The following is a 23,813-nucleotide window of genomic DNA, read 5'->3' as shown; positions in this document are numbered from 1 at the left end:
GAATCGCAATCACGTTGTATGAATAATGCAACAAACTTACAGCAGTATATGACAGTACATGTTTAAGTAGTTAAGGAAAGTGGATTTTAGTCTGTGGGTGGTGGATCATGTGCCCTGTAAGTGTCAAACGTATGTTGTTAAGTAACTCTGATAATTGAGTTGTGCTGGGATTTGACAGATTCCTTAAGCACAAGAATCTTTGCAGTGAACATACAACAGACATTTGCATGCCACGTCATCCCCCTGGCAGCATGGCATTGCACAAACATTCAGCAAAGAGCTACAGCAGAAAGGTTAGTGACCTGTGATCCATTAACCTTGGAGCTGCGTTGCAGGCTGTCAGTTAATTACACAAACAGCAAGCCAGTCACACTGTGCTTCACAATGAAAGTTACAAGCAATGGAGTCTGGAAAAAAGTAGCTCAGTAGAATCACAAGGGAAACAAGCATTTGCAATGCAACAGGTCTCGCATTTACGCGAGTTTGAGCTATTGGCATTGTAAACGCCAATTCTTTTTATTTATATTTTGGTTTTTAAAACATAAATAAAAGGCATTGTCCTTTACAATGCTAATAGCTTAAACTTGCATAAAGGCAAGACCTATTGGCTATGCCAATGATTGTTTACCATTATACCAGGTTTGCTTTTACTGGTTTCTGGGTTTCATATAGAAATGCAAATTCATGATTTCAATTGCTTTTAAAACATCATGTTCATGTTTTGGTCCAGCATTGCTATCAGACCACAAGATAGGAGGGTAAACACAAGCACTCCAGCCCGTGAGATAAATCTGGAGTGACTTGGGTTGTATCCAAGTAAAAGTCAACTCATCTGTCTGCTCTATAACTTTGAATTCAGAAAATCATTACACACAGGAAACCAGCCACAGCTGTTCCTGCAGGGAAATATTTGTGCAGTGTTATACAACCTAGCAATGTAGCAGTCATTTATCTTCCGCGAAGCGTATGTCAGAAATCTGGGAAGGTTATCAATCAACGAAGATCAAAACAACACAAAAGGAACCCCTGCCATTCGATCAACATTAGAATAAAATGCCTGGCACAATAAATCGGCGTACTTTGAGAATGTATATTGTTAGCTCGGCATATAGTTCAGCACAGCGATGTTCACTTTAATGTGAATTGCAGTGAAATTTAACATGATGTATACCTACATTATTTTTTGTGCTCAGACAAGATCTAACAACATTTTAGACAAAATGCAGGCAATGTGAAATGGGCTTTAAATATTGATAAGTGGGCATACAGTTACTGCAGGTGCAGGCTCTGAGACCAAAAGCGCGCTTGAGTTGGTGCTAACCAAAAGAGGAGTTGCCAGGGACCACACTTGTTTCATCAAAGTTATTTCGGAACTTTGCGCAAAGGCGCAGTGGGAAAGCCAATACAACAGAAAAATAGTTTTACAGACAGTAGGAACGGGTCACTGATAACTTATTGCATAGGGGCAGCCAGCTCTGAAAGAGACTGCTGTTTTTCCTTAAAACAATGGCAATAGTTTAAAGCAAAACACACGTCAATCAAATATCCCCAACTATACATATGCACTGCACCGCACATAGCACATGGTGCTGTAAAATAGCTGTGCAGAACAAGTACAGTCTATAGGCAGGCCGGTCATGAGCCAATGACAACTCCCACAGTGCGCAATTCCAGAGCCTCGATCCTTCTTCAGACCATCTGATGACAGACAGTGCAAAGACGTGGATCACACAAGCCACATACAGGCAACACACTAGACTGCACGAATACAACATATACACTGAACTAATGGCAGTTCTGGCAGTAAAGGATATGCAAGGAGTCAGAGTGTGTACAGGTTCCACACATCTTGACCTGTGGGCAGAGCTCCAGGAATTGCCGTTAGGGAGCCGCCCTGGCCACAATACTAACCAGCAACACAGGGACGAGAAAGCCAAAATAGAGAGTATGTCAACTACTTCAAAGGAAACCATATAATTAACAATCCCTGACGCACAACAAACCAAACCAAGAACTCAAGCCAAAGACAGCAGACAAGGACGAGAAAGGTGACAAAAGAAAGTGTGGGAAAACAAACAGGCGTGGTAAACCAATATACAGGAATACTGGCAGCTTCCCGGCAGAGGCAGAGGTAGCGCCATCTTTCCATTTATGTTTTCTACTACAGAATGTTAATGTTAGGGGAGTAACATCGGAAAAAATCCAGTGTTGGGTAGTAAGAGAATACTGCTCAGAAACCCATGCAAGCTTTAGCCAAGGGTTTTCACCCCAAAATAAAGACAGAACAAAGCTCTAGGATAGTGCATTTTTCAGAAACACTTCGACTTTTCTAGATTTAAGCTAATGCCCAATGTGATGCTATAATCAAAAGCTCCTTACACTGGGAAAGACTCACCCAGACACTTGACCTTAAAACGAAAGTCAACTACATCTTCCAGCCCTGCAACCACTTTCAGAAGGCAAAGTGTGCAGCAGCAGCAAACCCGAATAAGCATAAAATATTTACATAGGTGGATGGTCAAGGTCTAGAGAAACTGTTATGCAAGCCCCAATGTATCTTATGATGTTTAAAACCTTGAGAGTTATCAATGGTTTTGAAATCATAGCAAAGCATGCTGTATATCTATGCAAATACTCGCTAAGCTGTTGGCATGCATCAAAGAACGGTAAAGTCTCCAGCAAACAAATCACCAGAAAGTTAACAGACTTCAAAATAACGGGTGATTAAATTGGGCCTAATGAACAACAAGAACCGAACAACAAGAAAGTGAACGAGTGACGTACGCTCGATGGGGAAAAGAATACGAGACTCCTCTGTCTCAGAGTCTGCGAGAGCTGCTTGCTCGGCGGGTTTAACTGCGTTGGTTCAGTTGGGTAGGAGTGAAAGATTGCACCGGGCCTCTTGTTAAGAACCTTACAGGCGGTTTACATTCTGCAGTTTTGCTTCTTAAGTACAAATGAAAATGCTTTGTAAAAATCTATTTCTTGTTGGTACAGGGAATGCATTTTTATGAAGCTTTTTCATTAGTACTTAAACAAAACAGCAATTCATTCCAGTATCAACACAAATGCCAGTCCACGGGCACAATAGCTGCGAGGAGCAGGGCAGGCACAGATAGCAGTGGCCCCTGCTCTGAGGCCTGGCTCAGCTGTGAGGCGGCTGGAGCCCCGTGACTGATTGGGAGGGGGGAGGGAGTCTCCAATTACAAAGACAGGCTACAGCGTGAAAAACAGATGGCACACTGCACTTCAAATAAAAGAAGTGCAAGCAGAGAGAAATAACACCGCAGTTAGGGGCCGCTGTATCGGGACTACACGGAAGTTAGCAAATCACCAACAGCCAACACAAAGTGAGATAATAACAACACTACCACGACTAAGCCAATAGCAAGCGGAAAGGCAGATTACATTAAATGTAACTCAACATACAGAGTACTTTAGTTCTCGCTGAGACAGCGCATGCTCTGCCAAGGCGAGACCTAAAAAAAGAACAAGCATTTACAATGCAATAGGTCTCACAATTACATTGCTTTGAGCTATTGGCATTGAAAATGTTATTGTTTTTTTTCCCCTTCATGAAGCATTAATCAAGTGATGGCGTTGTAAATGACAAAGTCTTTTACCCCCTGTGGACCCCCACATACATAGAAACCGCACTGCAAATGGGCACACATGCATGCACACGCTGAGAAACACACACACCCCGTGAGACAGACACACTAATACATAGATGCACACAGGTGCACCGAAGCACGTGATCACATACACATGCACACTAGCCGACACACCAGACACTGTCACACTGAGTGGAGATGCACACATGATGAGATACGGATCACACGAACACCCGTGGCAGAAGCACTCTGAGAGACTCGGGCACACGGGATCTGCAACATGGAGACACAGGATTGAAACATCAAATGTAAAAAATAACGTGGTGACCTGTTTGCACGCAGAGGAAGGCCCTTCCCAAAAAGTTTAACTTATCATCTTTGTAGCTTTTTATTGTATATGGTTGTTAAACTGGCATTAATGAGGTGCAATCCTTGTCCAGATAGTATCATCATGTGTAAAAATTACAAAATAAGTCATACTATAAAAAAAAGTGCTACCTTACACCACATAATTAATTTTTTTCTTGTGGCAAAATGTAGTCACCAATACTGCTTAATTCCATTGGCCGTGCTCATATCCTGTCATTGCAACAGTGTGAGAAGAGCCCTGCGTGTGCATTCATGCAGGTGCACAGTTGTGGATGGATGGGCACCGTGCCATTTAAACCACAGTGAATATGAGAATACAAAGAGGACGTAGACCTTGGAGGAGCCATCTTCAGCCAACCAACTGCGTGCACCCTGAAATCCACAGAGGAGTGTCAGAGGCGCTACCTGTAGATATGTGCATTAAATGTGAGTCATGGAATAGCTAGAGGGTCGGGGGGCTAGGGGGAGACACAAGAGTGGCAGGGATGGGCATCATAAAACCAGTCACAGTGTGTGCCTAGGCACCGAGAGCAAAAGTCTCAAGGGGAATGCAATGGTGCCAGTCTGCAGCCGTCACTTGTGATACTCTGCAGGCCAAATGCCTCAATCCACTATTAGCCCTCAAACTGAGCACAAACATAAAGAACTTACAAGAAAAACAACACAGTAGTTCCAAGTGCCTTGATTACTGCATTCTGAACATTTTAACTCACTGCGTGATTAACGCATAACAAAAAGCGACAGTGAGCAGGCTGTGAACTCCCCTGGAGGGGGCTACCTGTGGAGAGGGTGAATGCAGCGTCCTTTCCTTTGTTCGCTTAGTTTCAAGAAATCTGACCCCCGCCCTCCCTGCGCCACCACTCCATCCTGGCCTGTGAGGACCCCCTTCTGTGGGCCTGTTGAACGCCATTGTTGTGTCTGTTTGCCGAGGCTGTTCTCAAAGGCTTGCTAGAAATCCCCTCATGTGTGGGGGGAGGGAGTGAAAGCGCAAACACGGCAGACGCTACTCACTCACTGATGTGCACACCAAGGCACAACTGTTCTCCCAGCCATGGGCCTGCCCTCGCCATGCCCTGCGCCACGGAGAAACCGGTCCCTAAAGGAAGGCTGGACTCCCTGGACGGGCCCCGCGTACAACTTAGAAGGGAGTTGGCACGTCAGTGCTTCAGAATAAAATGCATTAATGCTGGGCGGGGCTAAGGTCGTGAGCAGAGGCCGGGGGAGGAGTCTATCGTGACATCACTGTGAGAGACTACGATTAGTGAGATATCGCCGGATAGTCTGACATCACCATGCACAGTTGTTTTGTGAAAATATCAGTCTATCAGAACGTGGAAATCCACAGATATGGAATTATCGCGATCGCAGGACAGATGCGGTTAGCCTGAAATGTCATAGGCTACTGTGGCAGCAGGGGGAAGCCCTTGCTAGAGTGAGCGGTCATTAGATTTTATGATGCCACCGATGACGGCTGCTGGACCGAAAAGTCACGATTTGTATTGAAACATCACGGACAGCTCCTGTTATCCATGTTACGATCTAAAATGATATATCCTGTGTCAGCAACTATTAGTCGCAGAAAAGCCAAAGCTCTCTCGGTGCTAGTCTTTGGGGATAAAATAAGCCTTTGATGTACAGATCGGCTTTGTCACCTCGATCAGCTTCTGCGGAAGGTTTTCGAAGCGGCCGTCATCGTGCTCATCCCTTTCCTGTGCCGCAAGAGCGTCGCTCCCCTGTCCGTAAGTGTCGCAGTTTGTCCGCGAGGGCTGGTTTTCGGCCTGTTGGGGGCATGGGCTCTCCGTGGGTGATGCGGCCCCACGTATCATTCCCCTATCCACCGTTTCCCGGTGAGGGGGCGTCGAGAGCCCAGATGGAGACATACGCGGCGGCTTTGCAGGCCTCGCTGGCTTCTCCTCCTCCTTCACCTCTTGGGGCATCGACGGATCCCTTGCGCTGTGCGGGGCCCTCCGCGGCATTGCGGTTCAGGTCCAGGTTCGGAGGATGTGGTGCCGTTGGGGTGCGGCCCTTCGGGGGTACCTCCTTCGGACCACGGCGCCTCTGCTTCACCGCAAACTCCTGAGGGAGTCCCTGTGGTGTCGCGGGAGGGCGCCGGGGCTCGGGTCGGATCCCAGAGCCCCACTCGGCCCTTTAGACAGGTGGCTATTCTAGGCCGAGGTGACGCCGCAACGGCACCGGCAGCTGCTGGCCCGGGCGGCGCTACAGGGGTCGGCAGACCCCTCTCGTCCCATCATGGGTCGAGGCTGGAGGGGGACCCCTCGTCCCTCCCTGGGCCCTTCTCGTCCCTCCACACAGGTGGCTGCCTCGTCGGAGGTCGAGTCGGCCTTGGTGGTGCCACAGAGGTCGGCAGGCCCCTCTCGTCCCCTCATGGGTCGAGGCTGGCGGGGGACTTATTGTCGCTCTCCTGGTGCTTCTCGTCCCTCCACGCAGGCAGCTGCCTCATTGGAGGTTGAGTCGGCGCCGTTCCGGCGCCGTCCCTTAGCCACCTCGGCTCCAGCCCAGCCCCGGTCCCCTGTGCCTTGTGACGTGGTAGAGGCCTGTCAGACGTCTCCTGTGGTGTTGGACAACGACGACGCCCTGCTCCAAGTTGATGACTCTACAGCACTGGACAGGCGTCCGGACGTGGATTCGTCCTCGGACGCCTCCTCTTCCCCAGAGGTTGGGCGTCTGCTGGTGTCCTTGCCGGAGATGGGCTGCCGCGTCGTGGCTTTTTTCCCCAGACGTCATCAAAAGACGGCTCCTTGCCGTCACCGCGGCCGCAGTTTTCGCCAGAGGAACTACAGGTCCCCCACTCTTTGGTGCCTCTTTCTCCTGTCCGGGCCTGGCCTTTCCCTGCTCCGCTTGGTTTAGGGGATGGCAGCCTTAGTTTGCAGCCGACGCCCACGGAGGAGCTGCTTTTTCCGCTGCGGGGCCCTAGGGAGGCGGGTGAGGCCTTCGCTCGCGCTGTTTCCACGGCTATGGGAATTGTGCGCATGGGGGATCCAGCTGCCCATTTCCCCGCGTATCATCTTTTGGAGGTTCTTCACCAGGGCTCTGGTGGGATGGAGCTGCTGCTCCACTTTAAAGGTTCGCTCCATTCTTCTATGAAGGGGACTTGGGGGTGTCGCGCCATGGGTATCCGGTGCCCCAACACCTTCTGCACCGGCACCTTCCAGCGCTGCATGACCCGGAGTGTCTTTCCCTCCACCCCTCTGCCAGTGACCCCCTTTTGCGGACTGCCTTTCCGGCACTGCCGTGGCTGTTGGCTCCACCTTCTCGGGAGGCCCGCTGGCTGGACTCTTGGGGACGCAATATGTTTGCTTCGACCAGTGTGGCTCTGTGGGTCCTTAACCCTTTATGTGAGTTGGCTAGGGCCACATCTTGCTTGTGGGACTCGGCGGAGTCCCTTGAATCTGCAGCTTCTCAGGAGGGTGCTGGGGTGTACTTGTGGCACCATGAAACACTCAAGATGACCCAGCCCCAGAGTACTTATATCAAATATATATTTCAGTATGTTTGTATCATAAATTTCAATGCGCAACACAATATAACAACAATGGCTTCTTGAGGATAAGCAATTTCAGAAACTTGATTGTAGATTGTTCATTCTTTATTGAGCTAGTTCCTTCTTTAGGATGACATAATTTTTTTCGATCACATCATTCAGATTTGTATCATTAATTTCCTTTTCTAAGGATATTATCTCATCCCTGATCTTTTTCACTTCACGGTCTGAGTTCCTGATCAGAATATCCATCATCTTGTAAGATGCTTCATAGAGTCCCTCCTCCCATTCGCTTAGGTGATCGGGTTCCAAATCCTCATAATTTGGGAAAATGAGAATCCGGATACCCCAAGGGATTCTCCTATTCTCCAGATATTTCTTGAGGGTGGCCCCATCCCACCATTTGGCGAGTTTTGATTTTTTCAATCTCTCTAATCGGACAAATATATTTTTAAGGGACTCTGTCAGTGGTGTCTTTATTGCTGACTGTGCAACATTGCCATCTTGTTTGCAAAATAATCCTACCAATAACTCCTCCTTGTTATCATCAAAGTCCATCTTATCCAGTTGAAATGTATGGCTCTTGAGTGAAAAGTGCTCGGTAAGCTCAATTTTTTCACAAACAGACTGCTGCAAGGGTCAGAGCTATAAAAGACCGGAACTCTCTATCACTCCTAACGTCGGCCTATCTGTTTGTCGCTATTCTCTGTGCATGGCGTCTGGGATTTGACCCTTAAACATCCCCAATTAGTGATCAAAGACCACTTATACCTGAAACACACAAGATGACCTAGCACCAGAGTACTTATATCAAATATATATTTCATTATGTTTGTATCATAAATTTCAATGCGCAACACAATATAACAACAAATGGCTTCTTGAGGATAAGCAATTTCAGAAACCTGATTGTAGATTGTTTCATTCTTAATTGAGCTAGTTCCTTCTTTAGGATGATATAATTCTTTTCGATCACATCAGTCAGATTTGTATAATTAATTTCCTTTTCTAAGGATATTATCTCATCCCTGATCTTTTTCACTTTAAGGTCTGAGTTCCTGATCAGAATATCCATCATCTTGCGAGATGCTTCATAGAGTCCCTCCTCCCATTCGCTTAGGTGATCGGGTTCCAAATCCTCATAATTTGGTAAATTGAGAATCCGGAGACCCCGAGGGATTCTCCTATTCTCCAGATATTTCTTGTGGCACCATGCATTAGATGGCCAGGAGCTGGTGGCTTTCATTCTTCGCTCCTGTCTGGACATCTCGGAGGTGCTTGGTCATTCCATGGCTTCTTCGGTTGACCTTAGCCGCCATGCTTGGCTTCGGGATAGTGTGTTCCCGGAAAATGTGCGGGAACGGCTGGCGGATCTTCCCTTTGATGGCACCCTTTTGTTCCACATCCCGGCAGACTCGGCCATCCAGAGGTTCTTGCCGGGGCTTCAGCCTCTTCCTCCTCCACCTCTTCCTCCTCCACCTCCTCCCCCTCCCCCTCCTCCTCCTCCTCCTTCTCCTCCTCAGTGACCTGTGGGTTGGTCTGGTTTTTGTGAGCTATCCTTTTGTTGGGGCGGGTCGCCCCGGTTGTGTGATCTGTGTGCTTCATGTGCCTGTGAGTCCTCTTTGTTAGGACTGTGGCTCTGTTGGCTGCTGGCCGGCCCTTCTTGACTGTGTGTTTTGTTGTAGGTTATTCACACCAGGTTGGCCCTGAGACTAGGCCTCCTGTTCTTCTTTTGGCTGCTTGACAAGCCTGCTGCAGTGTTTTTTTCCCCCGCAGCGCTTTCTGTTGTCCTCTGCTGCAGAAGTTTTTTCGTAAGAGGGTTCCCATGTTTGGGACTTACATACCCTATGTGGGGTAATGGTAGCTGTTATATGGCTCGTTATGTGCTGGGAAGTTGTGGTCGCCTCAGGTCTCTGCCCTCCATTGCGTTTATGAACATTGCAGGTGCAATTTCATTGTTGCTGACTTGGGTTGCCTCGGTGGCGCCCCGGGGTGTCCTTCTCCGGAGTTGCTGCGCTGTTCGCCAGATCTGACCTGCTGTCTGCGGCCTCTGGTTCTGCTTCCGTTTGGGTCATGTGTGCGTGCCCCTCTCTGGGGTGTGCCCGGGCCTTCTTCGCCCTAATTTTTGCTATCCTGGGGGCTGGGATGGTTCTTGTGTTCCTCTCTATTTCGGGCGCAGCCTGCGGGTCTTCCTGGGTGCCCCGGGCTGCTCTTCCTTCTTTTTCCCCGGTCTCCTTGGAGCCTCTGGGTTGATCTTCTTCCTTGCCTTGGCCTTGAATGGAGGTTCTGTTGCCCTGTAAGGATGTGGGGTGCTTCGGCCTCCCCTTGCCTTGCCTGGTTTCCTCTGTTAAGTGTGAATGGGCTTCCCCTTTTCTCATTTTCTTCTTCCTACTCCCCCGTGGGATTGGTGGCGTTCTGCGGTGGGGGTTCCCCTTGCCTGCGGGGAGGAGACTCCTCGCCTTGTCCGTTGGGCTGGTCCCCTGTGGGACACTCTGTTATGTCCAGGCTGGTGGGGCCCTTTCGCAGACCCTCCTTCCCCCTGGGAATGGCTAGGGTATTTATTCTACGTTACGGAATCTGCGGATAGTAGTCCCAATCAGATATATGAGATAATTACCTTCGGTAACTATGTATCTGGTAGAGACGATTCTAGATGCAGATTCCTTCATGGCCCGCCCTTCCTTCCTTCCTGTTCTGAGAGGGCCTTTGGCTTGGCCTTCTGCACTCGCCTTCCAGTGGGTGGCTATATCTTCTGTGAGTGCATTCTTTCGCTCTTGTAACAAGATGATTAGTTCTGTTTCTTGTTCCTTCCTCCTATTTTACTCTTTGGAGGATGGAGTTATATGTTCTCCTGTGCCCCTCTGCTCTGGTCCAGGTTAGGGGCTTGCTTCTCTTTCTTCCCTCCCCTCCCTCAGTTGCTAAGGGTTCTGGTCCCTCTGCTACCCTCTGGGTTGGGATCATCTCACCGTGCCTTTGCCCTTGTTCCTTTGGGTGGGGGTGGGGGTGGGGGGGTGGGGGGGGGGGGGGGGAGCGTGGTTGTTGGGGTGCTGGGGTTCCGCTGGTGATTTGTCGTTCCTGTTTGTCTTGACACCAGTTCCCCTTCGTTGATCCTGGTTGGGGATGTAGTCCTGCTGTATGTTGTCGTGACATTTTTGCATGTGTTCCTTGTCTCCAGAGGGGGCGGTCTACATCCTGGCAGGGTGGCTGCTCAGGGCTGTGCTCTGTTCGTTCTTCTTTTCCCTGTTTGTTGACACTGCTCCTTATGGTGTTGTTCGTCACCATTGTTTTTCCAATTTTTCTGCTCTTTCACACACTGTTCCCATACTCCCACAGTTTTGTGTGATGGCTCCGTGTTGTGGCGCAAAGAAAACTGTCGTAGGCGCGCTGGGGTGGGACTAATGGGACCTCGCTGACGTCACATGCACGGATGACACCTGGGCGGAGTCCCGTGATGCCGTCCCCCCGGCGCGCTGGGATGCTGTGGCAGAAAATGTCCAGGTCCAGTCTCACGCCTGGTGATAATTCTACGTTAAGGAATCTGCAGCTAGAATGGTCTCTACCAGATTCATCGTTACCGAAGGTAATTAACTCGTACGTTTAGTGGAGTAAAGCCATGCTTTGTATATAGCCCTTTCATTAACTAATTTAGGACTATGGCTGGCTTAGGGAAGAGGTAAATACTTAAAACTTTGAACTTGGCCAGGTTAGTGAATTATGGAGGTCTCCGAACTAATGTGGTTATGGTTTTTAAATTTTTCTTTTCTGGACACGGACATTATTATCCTTCAATGTGAAATCAGAAACATTTAACTAGGACTAAAATTCTCGAAGATAAGGTAGAAGAAAACATACAATGTTGGCCAGTATCCAAGGCTAAGGGGAGAAAGGAAAATGACATTGCAATAGGTTTGAAATCTACTTGAAGTCTATGAATGCAGCACTGAGAATGATCGAATAAAAATTAGTGTAAGAGCGATATGTGTTCAGAGGCAGAACATTTCATAGAAGAGTAAAAGAAATTATAAGGAAGAGCCACAGCTGAACAGATAAAATAGGAATGTGTGTCCAAAAACAAATAAATGAATAGAAGATGCATTACAGGAGGAAAAGCACAAGTTACTACTTGTGTACCGATATATCTGTAAGAGACATTAGTTAGTGATAGATTCCTTACCTTAGAATATCCCCAGGCGTCAGACTGGATCCGGAAAATTTTGCGTAGCAATACCCATGCGCGCCGGCAGGCGTCGTCCGCGGCTGCGCGTCTGTCGTCGGCGTCGTTAGCGCCGGAATGACGTCGGAGTACTTAGACGCCGCCCATGCGCGCGGACGTCAGTTCTGATACACAGCTTTTCCGCGCCAGATACGCAGAGCCATGATAGAATCAACACTGGTGCCATGAAACTAGGGCCCTGAATGGGGATGACCTTAACCCTAGAGATCGGTTCGCAGAACGGGGAGGATGGGTGGGTCGGTAAGGAATCTATCACTAACTAATGTCTCTTACAGATATATCGTTACACAAGTAGTAACTTGTGCATCTGAAAGAGACACGTTAGGGATAGATTCCTTACCTTAGAATAGATACCCCAGCAATACCAACCCCGGTGGTGGGTCTGGCAACCAATGATCACACCAGAAAGTCCTGGAGGACGGAACGGCCAAAGAAGCCATCCCTCCGGACTTGACTGTCCAGGCAGTAGTGTCTTGCAAACGTGTGCAGCGAGGCCCACGTAGCTGCCTGGCAAATGGCCTGCAAGGGCACTCCCCGGCCCAGGGCAGTGGTAGTCGCCGTGGCCCGAGTGGAATGAGCCCTCAATCCAACAGGGGGCTCCTTCTTAGCCAAGAAGTAAAATGCCTGGATACACAAGATGATCCACCGGGAGATGGTCTGCTTGTGCACCGCCTTTCCCTTCTTAGCGCCCACGTAATCAACAAAGAGTTGGTCATCCACCCGGAACTGGCGCGTGCGATCCAAGTAGTAAGAGAGCGCACGTTTTGGGTCCAGACGGTGGAGCCTCTCTTCCTCTTTCGAGGGATGCGGAGGCGGAAAGAAGGTGGGCAAAGTAATGGACTGCCCGATGTGGAAGGCCGTGACAACCTTGGGCAGGAAAGAAGGTCTTACCCGCAACACAACCTTGTCCGGATGAACAGAGGAAAGGAGGTGTGGAAGAAAGAGCCAGGAGCTCACTCACTCTCCTGGCAGAGGTGATGGCCACCAGGAAGGCAGTCTTCAAAGTAAGAAGACGGAGAGGACAGTTATGGAGCGGCTCAAAGGGAGCACACATCAGGTAAGTAAAAACAAAGTTCAAGTCCCACTGGGGCATCACGAAAGGAACAGGAGGGAACATGTGTGTGATACCCTTTAAAAACCTATTTACAATAGGGGATTTGAACAGAGAAGGCTGATCAGGTAGACTTAAGAAGGCGGGAAGGGCAGAAAGGTACCCCTTGATAGTGCCCAGAGCAAAGTCCTGCTGGGCAAGAGAAAGAAGGAAGAGGAGAACCTCAGAAAGGGGTGCAGAGAGAGGGTCCACAGCCTTTGCTGTGCACCATGCCACAAATCTGTTCCACCTGCAGGCCTATACCAACTTTGTGGAGGGACGCCTGGCTGCCAGAATGACATTACAGACTTCAGAAGGCAAGTCAAATGGCCTCAACTGCCGCCGCTCAATCTCCAAGCTTGTAGGTGGAGACTGGACAGGTTTGGGTGGAGGACCGTCCCCTGCTGCTGCGACAGAAGGTCCTCCCGAAGAGGCAGACAAATCGGGGGATCTACTGTCATGCTGAGTAGCTCGGGATACCAGTATCTTCGTGCCCAGTCCGGAGCCACAAGGATAACCTGGGCCCGGCAGCGCCTGATCTTCTTCAGCACTCTGGACAGAAGTGGTATAGGCGGAAAGGCATACAATAGACCGCAACTCCACTCGCGACGAAAAGCGTCTCCGAGCGAGTGCCGCCTTGGAAATTCCAACGCGCAGAACTGATGACATTGCGCGTTCTCTTCGGTGGCGAATAGATCTAACCAAGGCTCTCCCCACTGCTGAAAGAGGCCTTGCGCCACGTCCGAGCTCAGACGCCATTCGTGATCCATTATGCACCGTCGGCTGTGTTCGTCCGCCCTGGCATTCAGAGAACCTGCCAGGTGTTGAACCACCAGGGTCACGCTCTGACGTTCCAGCCACTGCCAGAGGCGCAGAGCCTCCTGGCATAGGGTCCACGACCCCACCCCGCCCTCTTTGTTGCAGTACCACATGGTGGTGGTGTTGTTCGTGAACACCTGCACTACACTCCCCCGGACAGAGGGGAGAAAAGCCTTCAGTGCTAGACGGATCGCCCGCAGCTCCAAAAGGTTGATGTGGAGCCGGGACTCCGCCGGAGACCAGAGTCCTCTGATCTCCGCCTCTCCCATGTGGCCACCCAGCCCTGGAGGGACGCGTCCGTCACAACCACGTGCTCCGGGTGGGGTAGGGAGAGGGATCTGCCACTGACCCAATCGCGGTCCGTGAGCCACCACTGCAACTGTCTTGCAGTGCCCTCCGAGATCAAGACGTGATCGGACAAGTTGCCCTGATGCTGGGCCCATTGAAACTTCAGGTCCCACTGCAGAGCCCGCATTCGCCACCGGGCGTGATGCACCAGAAGGATGCAGGAGGCCATCAGCCCCAGAAGCTGCAGCGTCAACCTGACCGAGACTCGGGATAAAGGCTGAAAGATCGGAATCAGAGCCTGAATATCCCGAACCCGCTGTTCGGGAGGATAAACCCGAAACTGCGCCGAGTCTAGAACCGCTCCGATGAAGAGGAGCTTCTGAGAGGGACACAGGTGCGACTTCGGCACATTGATGGAGAACCCCAGCAAGTGCAGGAGGTCGGCCGTAGTCTGGAGGTGGCTGACGACTGTCTGGGGCGAGCCCGCCTTTAACAACCAGTCGTCGAGGTAGGGGAAGACTGACACCCCTAACCTGCGCAGATGAGCTGCGACCACCGCCATCACCTTCGTGAACACCCGTGGGGCGCTGGTAAGGCCGAAGGGGAGCACGGTAAACTGAATGTGCTCGTGGCCTACAGTGAACCGCAGGTAACGCCGGTGGGCCGGCAGGACGGGGATGTGAAAGTAAGCATCCTGCAAGTCCAACGCTACCATCCAGTCTCCGTGGTCCAGGGCAGCTAAGACCTGAGCCAAAGTCAGCATCTTGAACTTCTTCTTCCGGAGGAAGCGGTTGACGTTCCGTAGGTCCAAGATAGGGCGTAGGCCCCCTTTGCCCTTCTTGGGTACCAGAAAGTAGTGGGAGTAGCAACCACACCCTACTTCTGGCCCAGGAACGCCCTCAATGGCCCCCTTGGCCAAGAGGGCCGTGACTTCCTCTTGCAGAAGTTGCAAGTGATCCCCCGACGCGGTGGAATTGCGGTGGCATGGCTGGAGGGGTCGCCTCGAAGGGGAGGGAGTAGCCCCTTCGGACGATTCGCAGCACCCACCTGTCCGACGTGACAGTGCGCCAGTGGAGGAGGTGATGGCGAACCCTGCCCCCCACTGGCGTCACATGGGCCTGAAAACACGGACTAGGAAGGTTTTGAGGCAGGTGTTGCGGAGGGAGGTGTGGACTGGCCTCGTCGTTGTCCCCGACCGCCGCCACGGCGGTTTCCACGGCCGCCACCGCGCTGTTGAACATTCTGCGGTGCGTGGCTGGCAGCACGTGTGGGGACGCCCCTTCCGTGGCCACGAAAGGAGCGAAAGGCACCAGATTGCTGGTGCGTGGCCGAGAGGCCCAAGGACTTGGCCGTAGCCCTGGAGTCCTTAAAACGTTCCAGCGCATGGTCTGCCTTGTCGCCAAAGAGGCGATGGCCATCGAACGGCATGTCCAGAAGAGTGGCCTGGACATCGGCCGAAAAGTTGGCGGACCTCAACCAGGCATGGCGTCGAACCGCCACCGTCGTTGCCATCGCCCTGCCCAGTGAGTCCGTGGTATCCAGCCCACACCGGATGGAATATCGCGGTGCATCTCGGCCCTCCACAAGGGCTTGGGCGAGTTTAGCCCGGACCTCCTCCGGGCATTGTGGCAGTACGTCCGCGACCGTGTCCCACAGAGTGTGGGTGTAGCAGCCCAAGAGACATGCGGTATTGACAGACCGCAGCCCCAAACTCAGGGACGAGAACACTTTCTCCCCGAAATGTTCATATCTCGTAGATTCCCTATCGGGCAGAGCCGTCGGGAATGCGGTCTGGGAAGTGGAGGCCTGGATGACCAGGCTCTCGGGAGTGGGATGGGTGGACAAAAAGCAAGGGTCGCCCGGGGCCGGGCGGTAGCGTCTGGCCACGTTCCTATCCACAGGCGGACCTGTGGCGGGCTTGGACCAAGTGCCCACAAGAACGTCACACAAGGCCTCGTTAAACGGCAGCAGCGGCTCACTGGAGCTTGCCTGCGGTTTAAGGACCTCAGTGAGGAGGTTAGCCCTCACGGCCGCAACGGGGAGCTCAAGGTTTAAGGCCTTGGCCGCCCTCGTCAACAATACACTATAAGCAGCCCCCTCCTCCGTAGCCACGGTGGGAGGGGAGACAAATCCAGTGTCTGGAGAAGTGCCAATACCACTGGCCTCCCCAAGCTCATATGTCCAGTCCTCTTGAGACTGGCACTCCTGTGCCAGAGGGTCCTCAGACCCCTCCCAGTCACCCTCGTCACCCGCCTCCTGTAAACCAGGGTCAACAGACGGGGCTTCCTCATGGAAATAAAAATCTCCAAAGGCCGTCGGAAGCGGCGCCCAGCGGTGCCGCTCCGGCACCAGAGTCGGACCGAAGGGGAGACTGGGGACGGCATCCACAGTGGGCGCCGGGGGTGACACCCGCGGGGCCGGCGCCGGCGAGGTCGACCGGCGACAACCCGGATCCGGAAGCGGATCCGGTGAGGTCCTGCGGCGCCGGGATCGAAGTCGCCGGCGGCGCCGGGATCGAAGTCGCCGGCGGCACCGGGGCTGAAGCACCCGACGGCGTCGGGGCCGAAGCCCCCGACCCGCTAGGGCCTCCAGCCGGGACCGTTGGGCCCGGAGGCGCCACGGGACCTGGCTGAGAAGGGAAAGACCTCATGGCCATGAGGTACCGCTCGACCTCCTCTGGCGTCGCGCCGTGCCCAGGGACCCGAAGGTGTGGGGCCGGCGGCGACGCTTGCGACTCCATCGGAGCCGCGTGGGTGGTGTCACCCGAACCCCCGGCCGCATCGTGCGAGCGTCGGGGTGGGTCGGAGCAACGATGACATCGCTCCGACCTCTCATGCCTCTTACCAGAGGACTTGGATCCTGACGACCGGTGTCCACTCCCGGAGCTGCGATGACTCCGACCCCGCGACCGGTCCCTCGACCTCCCGTGGGACCGGGACCGGGACCTGGACCTGGAACGGCGCGGGCCCGACTGCTGGAGCTCGAGTCGCTTGCGGGACCGCTCCCGCCTAGCTTTAGACGTCAGGGCCCGGCAGTCGGAGCAGGTGCGGTCGTCGTGGTCGAGGCCGAAATACTTCAGGCACCGGCGATGGGGGTCCGTAACCGACATCAGTCGGTCGCACTTCGAACAGGGTTTGAACCCGGGCATCCCTACCGGCACAGTTAGGAGTCGAAGACTCGAGTAGAGAAATGATCAAAAGATCAAAAAAGTTAGTCAAAAAGTGACTAAGGGGTAGAGCTTCTCCGGATCTGCGCTAGCTGGCGCGGAAAAAAGAAGAACTGATGTCAGCGCGCATGGGCGGCGTCTAAGTACTCCCACAACGTCATTCCGGCGCTAACGACGCCGACGACGGACGCGGAGCCGCGGGCGACGCCTGCCGGCGCGCAGGGGTATTGCTACGCAAAATTTTCCGGATCCAGTCTGACGCCTGGGGATATTCTAAGGTAAGGAATCTATCACTAACGTGTCTCTTTCAGATATAAAAGGTGCATTGTAAATTAGTGCAGAAGACAGAGAAAATTGAAAAACAGGTAATAAACACCGAAATAAATGAATGCGTACAATCTAAGATAAACAAAGAAGTGGGGGGTGTCAATGTGGGTCTGCACATGTATATAACCAAATAAATATTATTTTTCACTGACATGTTAGTTTGAATTTATTGACCTTGAAAAAAGTTAGTGTGACAGCACTGGTAATAGTTCATTTATGAAAGCACAAAATATGTAAAACTTCAGCAGAAGGCGAATAATCTTTGAACAAAGCTACTCTAAGGTAAATCAAGAGTGCTCTGGTCGGATTACAGCAGAAAAACAAAGTGGTATGAAGTCACCTGACTAACTTAAATGTCACTCCATTGGGACTGACAAATCTTGATAAGCGTAACACTAATTTTGATTAGAAAAAACATCGGTCACCTTAATACAACCAAATGTCAGTTAAACAGTGATCATTTTCATGTACTACTGATTTAGACTACAAATAGAGTGTTCAGACAGAGGCAGAGGACTTGTGAAACCTATATCCAAATAAACTAGCATTCTAATCCTTTTGAGGCAGTAAATTATAGATTTGGAGTAACAATGTTTTTTTTAAATTAAAAATGGCAGAAATGTCACAAAGACGGCATATAAAAAGTGATATTGGGTACCTGTCAGTTCTTGTAATTTATGTGACAGGAGTGCATACACACACACTCACTTCAAACTACATAGATGTGAGTAACGGTAACCAACAATTAAATCAGTATGTGGCACTAGTAAAACAAGGCTAAAAAATAAGTAGGGGGATCGGTCTTTAAAGCTTCCACAATGGTCAAGAAGACTTAGTATTCTTTTTTCTTTTGGAGTACATGTGGAAGAAATTAAAGAAATGTGTGAAAATTAAAGAGAAATTTGAGAAGAAAGATGTAAGGACGTAGAAAAATTTAAAACAGTTGATGAAAGGAAAAACAAACTAGAATTGAAAAAATAAAATTAAAGTAAAGATAAACAATTAAAAGAGGATTTTAAGACAATCCAAAAATAGAGAAAAGAAAGGAAAACAGGAATAGAGTAAAAGAAAATAAAGGCAAACGGAGGAAAGATGACAGCAAACTAAATATGCTACAGTCAATGGAATAGAGGATGAAAAAACAGACAAAATTTAATTAATGCCGAAGAATGCATGGAAGAGAAGAAACAGAAAGTACAAACAGCAAGTTACAACGACAAATACTGCAAGCTGGATAAAAACAAAAACATAGGGTACTGAAAAACTGTAGTAATCTGAAAGACTTACCTTGTCCACCAGGGTACATACAGCGAAATGCTCGGCCCAGCTCTTCTGCCTGTACCCGTCCAGCTGGAGTTAATTCCCCACCCCATTTCAGCACTAGCAGCAACGATGGAGCATCCTTTCTGGCATCTGTTAAAAAAGTTAACATGAGCAATTTGTATCGCAAGGGTAAAGCACTTAAAACTGAGTCAACTTCAAGAAACTGAGGGTCTTGTTTGGAGTGTGGAGGATAGGATACTCCGTCACAATAATGGCGGCTGTTCAGTCTACCATATTACAAGTGCATTATAGCCTAGAGCATTTGAAACATGGTGGGCTGGATTTCGCCATGTTTTCCCAGTGTAGCCCATTTGCCAGGCGCTAAATAAGACCTTAAAGAAAAACAAGATTACAGTTATCACCCTTTTAGGTACATTCTCAGTGTACCATGTCATCAAATTCAAAATTGAGCAGGAAGAAGTATTTTACTTAATTAAAATAAGTTTGACATGCGCCTATAGCCTTTGCCGTTTCTGTATCTTTTCATTTTCTTTAATGTTTAGTCCACCTGTGGAATGAATAGATACTGACCATCAAACGACATGTGAAGAAATACAGAGCCAGGCGTGCCTGCTCTGGAGGAGACTGGAGTTCACTCCTCTGGCGGCAGTGTTCACGGCATATAATTCACTGTGGATAGTGGTGTTGGAGATCTGTTTCACTTCATAGACAATCTCATACCCTCTTTTCCTGTGCTCCTCTGGGAGATGCTGGAGGAGCTCCTCCATTCCGTCCTAGTGGGCACTGACATATCTGAAGAGTAGTCTGACGTAATTAGCAATGCACCAATGATTGGTTGAGTGTGCAGCTACTCTCTTCCTCTCAGCGTTTAAACTCTTACTCTCTTTGAGTGTTGCGAGTGGTATCACCAGTAGCTGGAGAGTTGGCCATCTTATAGGAGTCAGGTGGGAGATGCTAACTGTGAGAAGTTAGCATGGCATATGATGTCCACTAGTTCTAGTGGGCACCTTGCACCAGTCTAATCGACCCTTATTGATGGTGATTGTAAAGTCAACCTTATAGAAAGCTATCCTAGTGGTAGCATGAACCAGCAGTCATCAGGCTACGACTTCCGTAGGCGAGTTAAGCACGTTGTTTTACCAATTATAATCCTTTGAATACCAAATGAAAGGACACCACACAAGGTATATATCAAATATATATGTATTTAATCTAAACACAACCCCTCTGCACTCTTTATGAGGTCAGAGGTAAAAATACAATACAAGTCACACAATTAATATACGATAAGTTGCACAGTATACGTTATGCCCAAGGGGCCTCACAAACCATATACTAAAATAGTGGTATAAGAACCACGAGAGAATTAGCAAGCAGGCCTGGGGCCTGTGGAATCGCTGGGGCAACTCTAAACAACCAAAGGTTAGGAACTAGGAGGCCCACAGGAGACGCGTGCAGTGTCTAAACACAGGCGTGGGTTACCATTGACTTTCTATGGGAAACGTACAAGTTATAAATATACAATTTAAGGACACTTCCAGATGGACTAGGATGGAACCCTTTTAAACCAGGACACTTCGAGAGTCAAAACCCACGGGAGCACTGGAGTATTCGTGTTACCTCACCCAGGGAAGCCAGGTGCATAGGTGTCTTTTCGTGTCGGATTTCGTCGTCATTTTCTACGGAGAGCTGCAAAGAAGTGCTGCAGGCGACCAGAGGAAAAGTGTCCGTGTGGATCCAAGGGTGGATAGAAGATCTGAAGAACCTGAAAGCAGAAGGGACAGAGTCTGAGTCACTAGCCAGAGACCAGGAAGGAACCGGGCGATGTCGGGGGATTTCAGGTGAAGAAGTCGAACTTGTCTCTTCAGCCACGAGGTCCAGGAGGCATCGACGATGACCAGGCGCTGGATTCGGGCTGTCTCACGACAGATCTAGTTGATTGCTGTGTCGGTATCCGGATTGGACCCAACAAACCTTGGCAACCGCAATCCATGCAGGATGTTGAGATTGGTTCTGTTGCAGAGCAACAAGGTCTGTGGCGCTTCTCCTTTGCAGGGAAGCTTGAGCAAGCCTGGAGCAACCAGGAAAGCAAGTTAAGTTCAAAGAAAGGCCTTCAGGGGGCTCACTAGTCAACTGGCAAGGAACCGGGAAGACGTGTCAAGCTCAAATGCAAAAGCGGGGCCCATGGAACACTCGCGGAGTGTGGGGGCCTGGGCTTCGGTACAAATGGTGCTCGGGGCTGGGGCTTCAAGCACCCCAAAGCACAACTTTGAAATATCTTGTGGAATGAGTGCAGCTTGCAAAATGCAGGATGTCCAGGAGTTCCGGTTCCACATCTCTCGTGTCTGCCACGTGTCTCAGCTTTGCTGTAGGTGTGGGTCGGGGTCAGAGATGTCTGGAATTCTGTGTCCTGTGTCGCAGATTCTTCGGGATCTGGCGGGAGACTCGAAAATGCAGACCGGCAAAGTTGCTGTTGGTGCCTGTTTGAACAGGGTGGTCACTCCTTGACCACAAGGGAGTTGTCTTCCGTCTTCCAGTTGAAATGAAATGTTGAAGGTCCAGGATTCTGTGTCAAAGTTTCATCCTGGGTAATCTAAAGTCCTAGGGACACATCTCCTATACTTATACTAAGGTTGGGGGCTGGACTACCTGGCTAGGTTCCTCCTATGGGTGGACCTGGGCAGGGGGTGGTTACACCCACTTCCCTTTGTGCAGTTTCGTGCCAGAGCTGGGGCTGAGTGCCCCAGCAACTGGTTTGAACCGGGCTATGCATGGAGCACCTTGTGTGCCCCAGGCAGTGTCTGGAAAAGCATCTGCTGGTGCAGCTCTCCCTGCCCCAATATACAAAACCCTTTCTGAGGAGGTGCTGGCACCTCCATGGACAGGAAACCTATTGTCCAGGCCTCCCCTGCCGGAGTTTCGTCCAGCAGCAGGAGGTCAGACTCGTATATGGTATGGCTATATCATAGAACAGCTATAAAGAGATGGTTCCGCAAGCTGCAGAGGGGCTCAGCTCACGCTAGGGCACCCTCTCAAATAAAACCAAGCGCTCTGCCTCCAGGATTGTTAAGGCCTGCCATAGGAGTGACTTATAGGTGTATATGTGTCTATATGTATGTATAGATGTAGGTATACTATATCTATGTAAGGGGTGATTACACCACCTTACCCAGGCTTTGTGAACAGACCTGTGTCAGTATGGAAGGCAAACCAGGGGTGGCACAATACATGCTGCAGCCCCTGGTAGGCCTAAGGTGCACCTATGCCCTGGGTACCTATGGTACACTATACATGGGCTCACAAGGGTGACCCAGTAACCAATCTGGTATGTACCTGAAGTACATGGTATCAATTTAGAGAGAGAACAGCTGGGCTGTGGGTCTGATTGGCAGGCCCACAGCCACACTAAAGTCGAAAAACCAGAGAATCACAGCAAAAAGTGGGGGTGACCATAGGAAGCAGACCCTACTCTCCTACAGCCCCCCTCCCCTCCCAAACGCAGAGACATTAAACTAACCTTGACCAGTTGAGTCTTCATGTTCTAAGTGGAAATATCTTGTGAGTCCATCTGTATTGGCATGGTCACTCCCAGGTCTATGTTCCACTGTAAAGTCCATCCCCTCTAGGGAAATGGACCACCTGAGCAGTTTGGGATTTTCACCCTTCGTCTGATTTAGCCACAAGAGGGGCTTATGGTCTGTCTGAATTTTGAAGTGAGTGCCAAACAAGTATGGTCTCAACTTCTTCAGGGCCCAAACCACAGCAAAGGCCTCCCTCTCAACAGCTTACCAACGGTTCTCTCTAGGGGTCAGCCTTCTGCTTATAAAAGCTACTGGCTGGTCTGACCATCTTTATTCAGTTGTGAAAGCACAGCACCTACCCCCAATTCAGAAGCATCCGTTTGAACAATGAATTCTTTGGAGTAGTCTGGACTTTGCAGAATTGGTGCAGTGCACATGGCCTGCTTCAGGTCATCAAATGCCTTTTGACAGCTGACTGTCCACTGAACTTCTTTGGCATTTTCTTGGAAGTTAAGTCATTAAGGGGTGTCACTATGGAACCATACCCCTTGACAAATTTCCTGTAATACCCAGTCAGTCCCAAGAAAGCTCTGACCTGAGTATGGGTGGTTGGAGGAGTCCAGTCCATTATGGTCTGGATCTTGCTCTGCAATGGTGGAACCTGGCCTCCACCTAAAAGGTGGCCCAGGTATACAACCTGACTCTGCCCTATCTGGCACTCGGTAGCCTTGATAGTTAGGCCTGCCTTTTGCAGGGCCTCCAAAAATTCTTTAGGTGGATCAGGTGATCTTCTCAAGTGGAGCTAAAGACAGCAATATCATCAAGATAAGTTGCACAGTAGTCATCCAGACCTAAGAGGACTTGGTTCACCAACCTTTAGAATGTGGCAGGTGCATTTTCGACCAAAGGGCATCACCACAAACTGATAATGCTCACCAGAGGCTGAAAATGCCGTCTTTGACTTTGCATCATCAGCTAGTCTGACCTGCCAGTAGCCAGATGTCAGGTCAAATGTGCTCAAAAACTTGGCAGATGCCAATCTGTCAATGAGCTCATCCGCTCTGGGTATTGGATGGGCATCTGTCCTAGTGACAGCATTCAAACCTCTGTAATCCACGCAAAACCTTATCTCTCTCTTACCATCTTGGGTGTGAGGTTTAGGCACCAGGACTACTGGACTGGCCCAAGGGCTCTCGGAGGGTTCAATGACTCCCAAATCCAACATCTTTTGGACCTCTGTCCTGATACAGGTTGCCTGTAAATCTTACTTTTAACGGCAGACTGTCCCCAGTGTCCACTTCATGAGTGCACCAGGTAGTCTGACTTGGAGTCAGTGAAAACATATGTCTGTAGGCCTGCAGAACTTGTCTGCAGTCCTGCTGCTGTTGGTCAGTGAGGCTGCCTGCCAAAACTACACCATCAACTGAACCATCATCAGGGTTCTGAGAGAGCAAGTCTGGGAGAGGGTCCCTCTCTTCCTCCTGTCCTTCATCAGTAGCCATGAGCAAGCCCATGTCTGCCCTGTCAACATATGGTTTCAGCCTGTTGACAAGAAGAACCCTGTGGGGGCTCCTGGGAGTTCCAAGGTCAACCAAATAG

General features: G+C 50.3%; 1 protein-coding gene across 21 annotated transcripts in view; it reads right to left on the bottom strand.

The window, feature by feature from the left end:
* PPIP5K1 (diphosphoinositol pentakisphosphate kinase 1) overlaps positions 1-23,813 on the bottom strand; it is a 1,366,868-nt gene that overhangs the window by 654,974 nt on the left and 688,081 nt on the right. For all 21 annotated transcript variants that reach the window (XM_078683299.1, XM_078683308.1, XM_078683288.1 and 18 more), the window contains one exon: positions 18,697-18,822. In XM_078683299.1, coding sequence (XP_078539425.1) covers positions 18,697-18,822 — 126 coding nt within the window. The remainder of the gene's footprint in view (positions 1-18,696; positions 18,823-23,813) is intronic.

The sequence above is a fragment of the Lissotriton helveticus genome, chromosome 3_1, assembly GCF_964261635.1.
Source record: "Lissotriton helveticus chromosome 3_1, aLisHel1.1, whole genome shotgun sequence".
NCBI classification, from domain to species: Eukaryota; Metazoa; Chordata; class Amphibia; order Caudata; family Salamandridae; genus Lissotriton; species Lissotriton helveticus.
The sequence above is the reverse complement of the archived record's forward strand: the minus strand, read 5'-3'. Positions and strand labels throughout refer to the sequence as shown.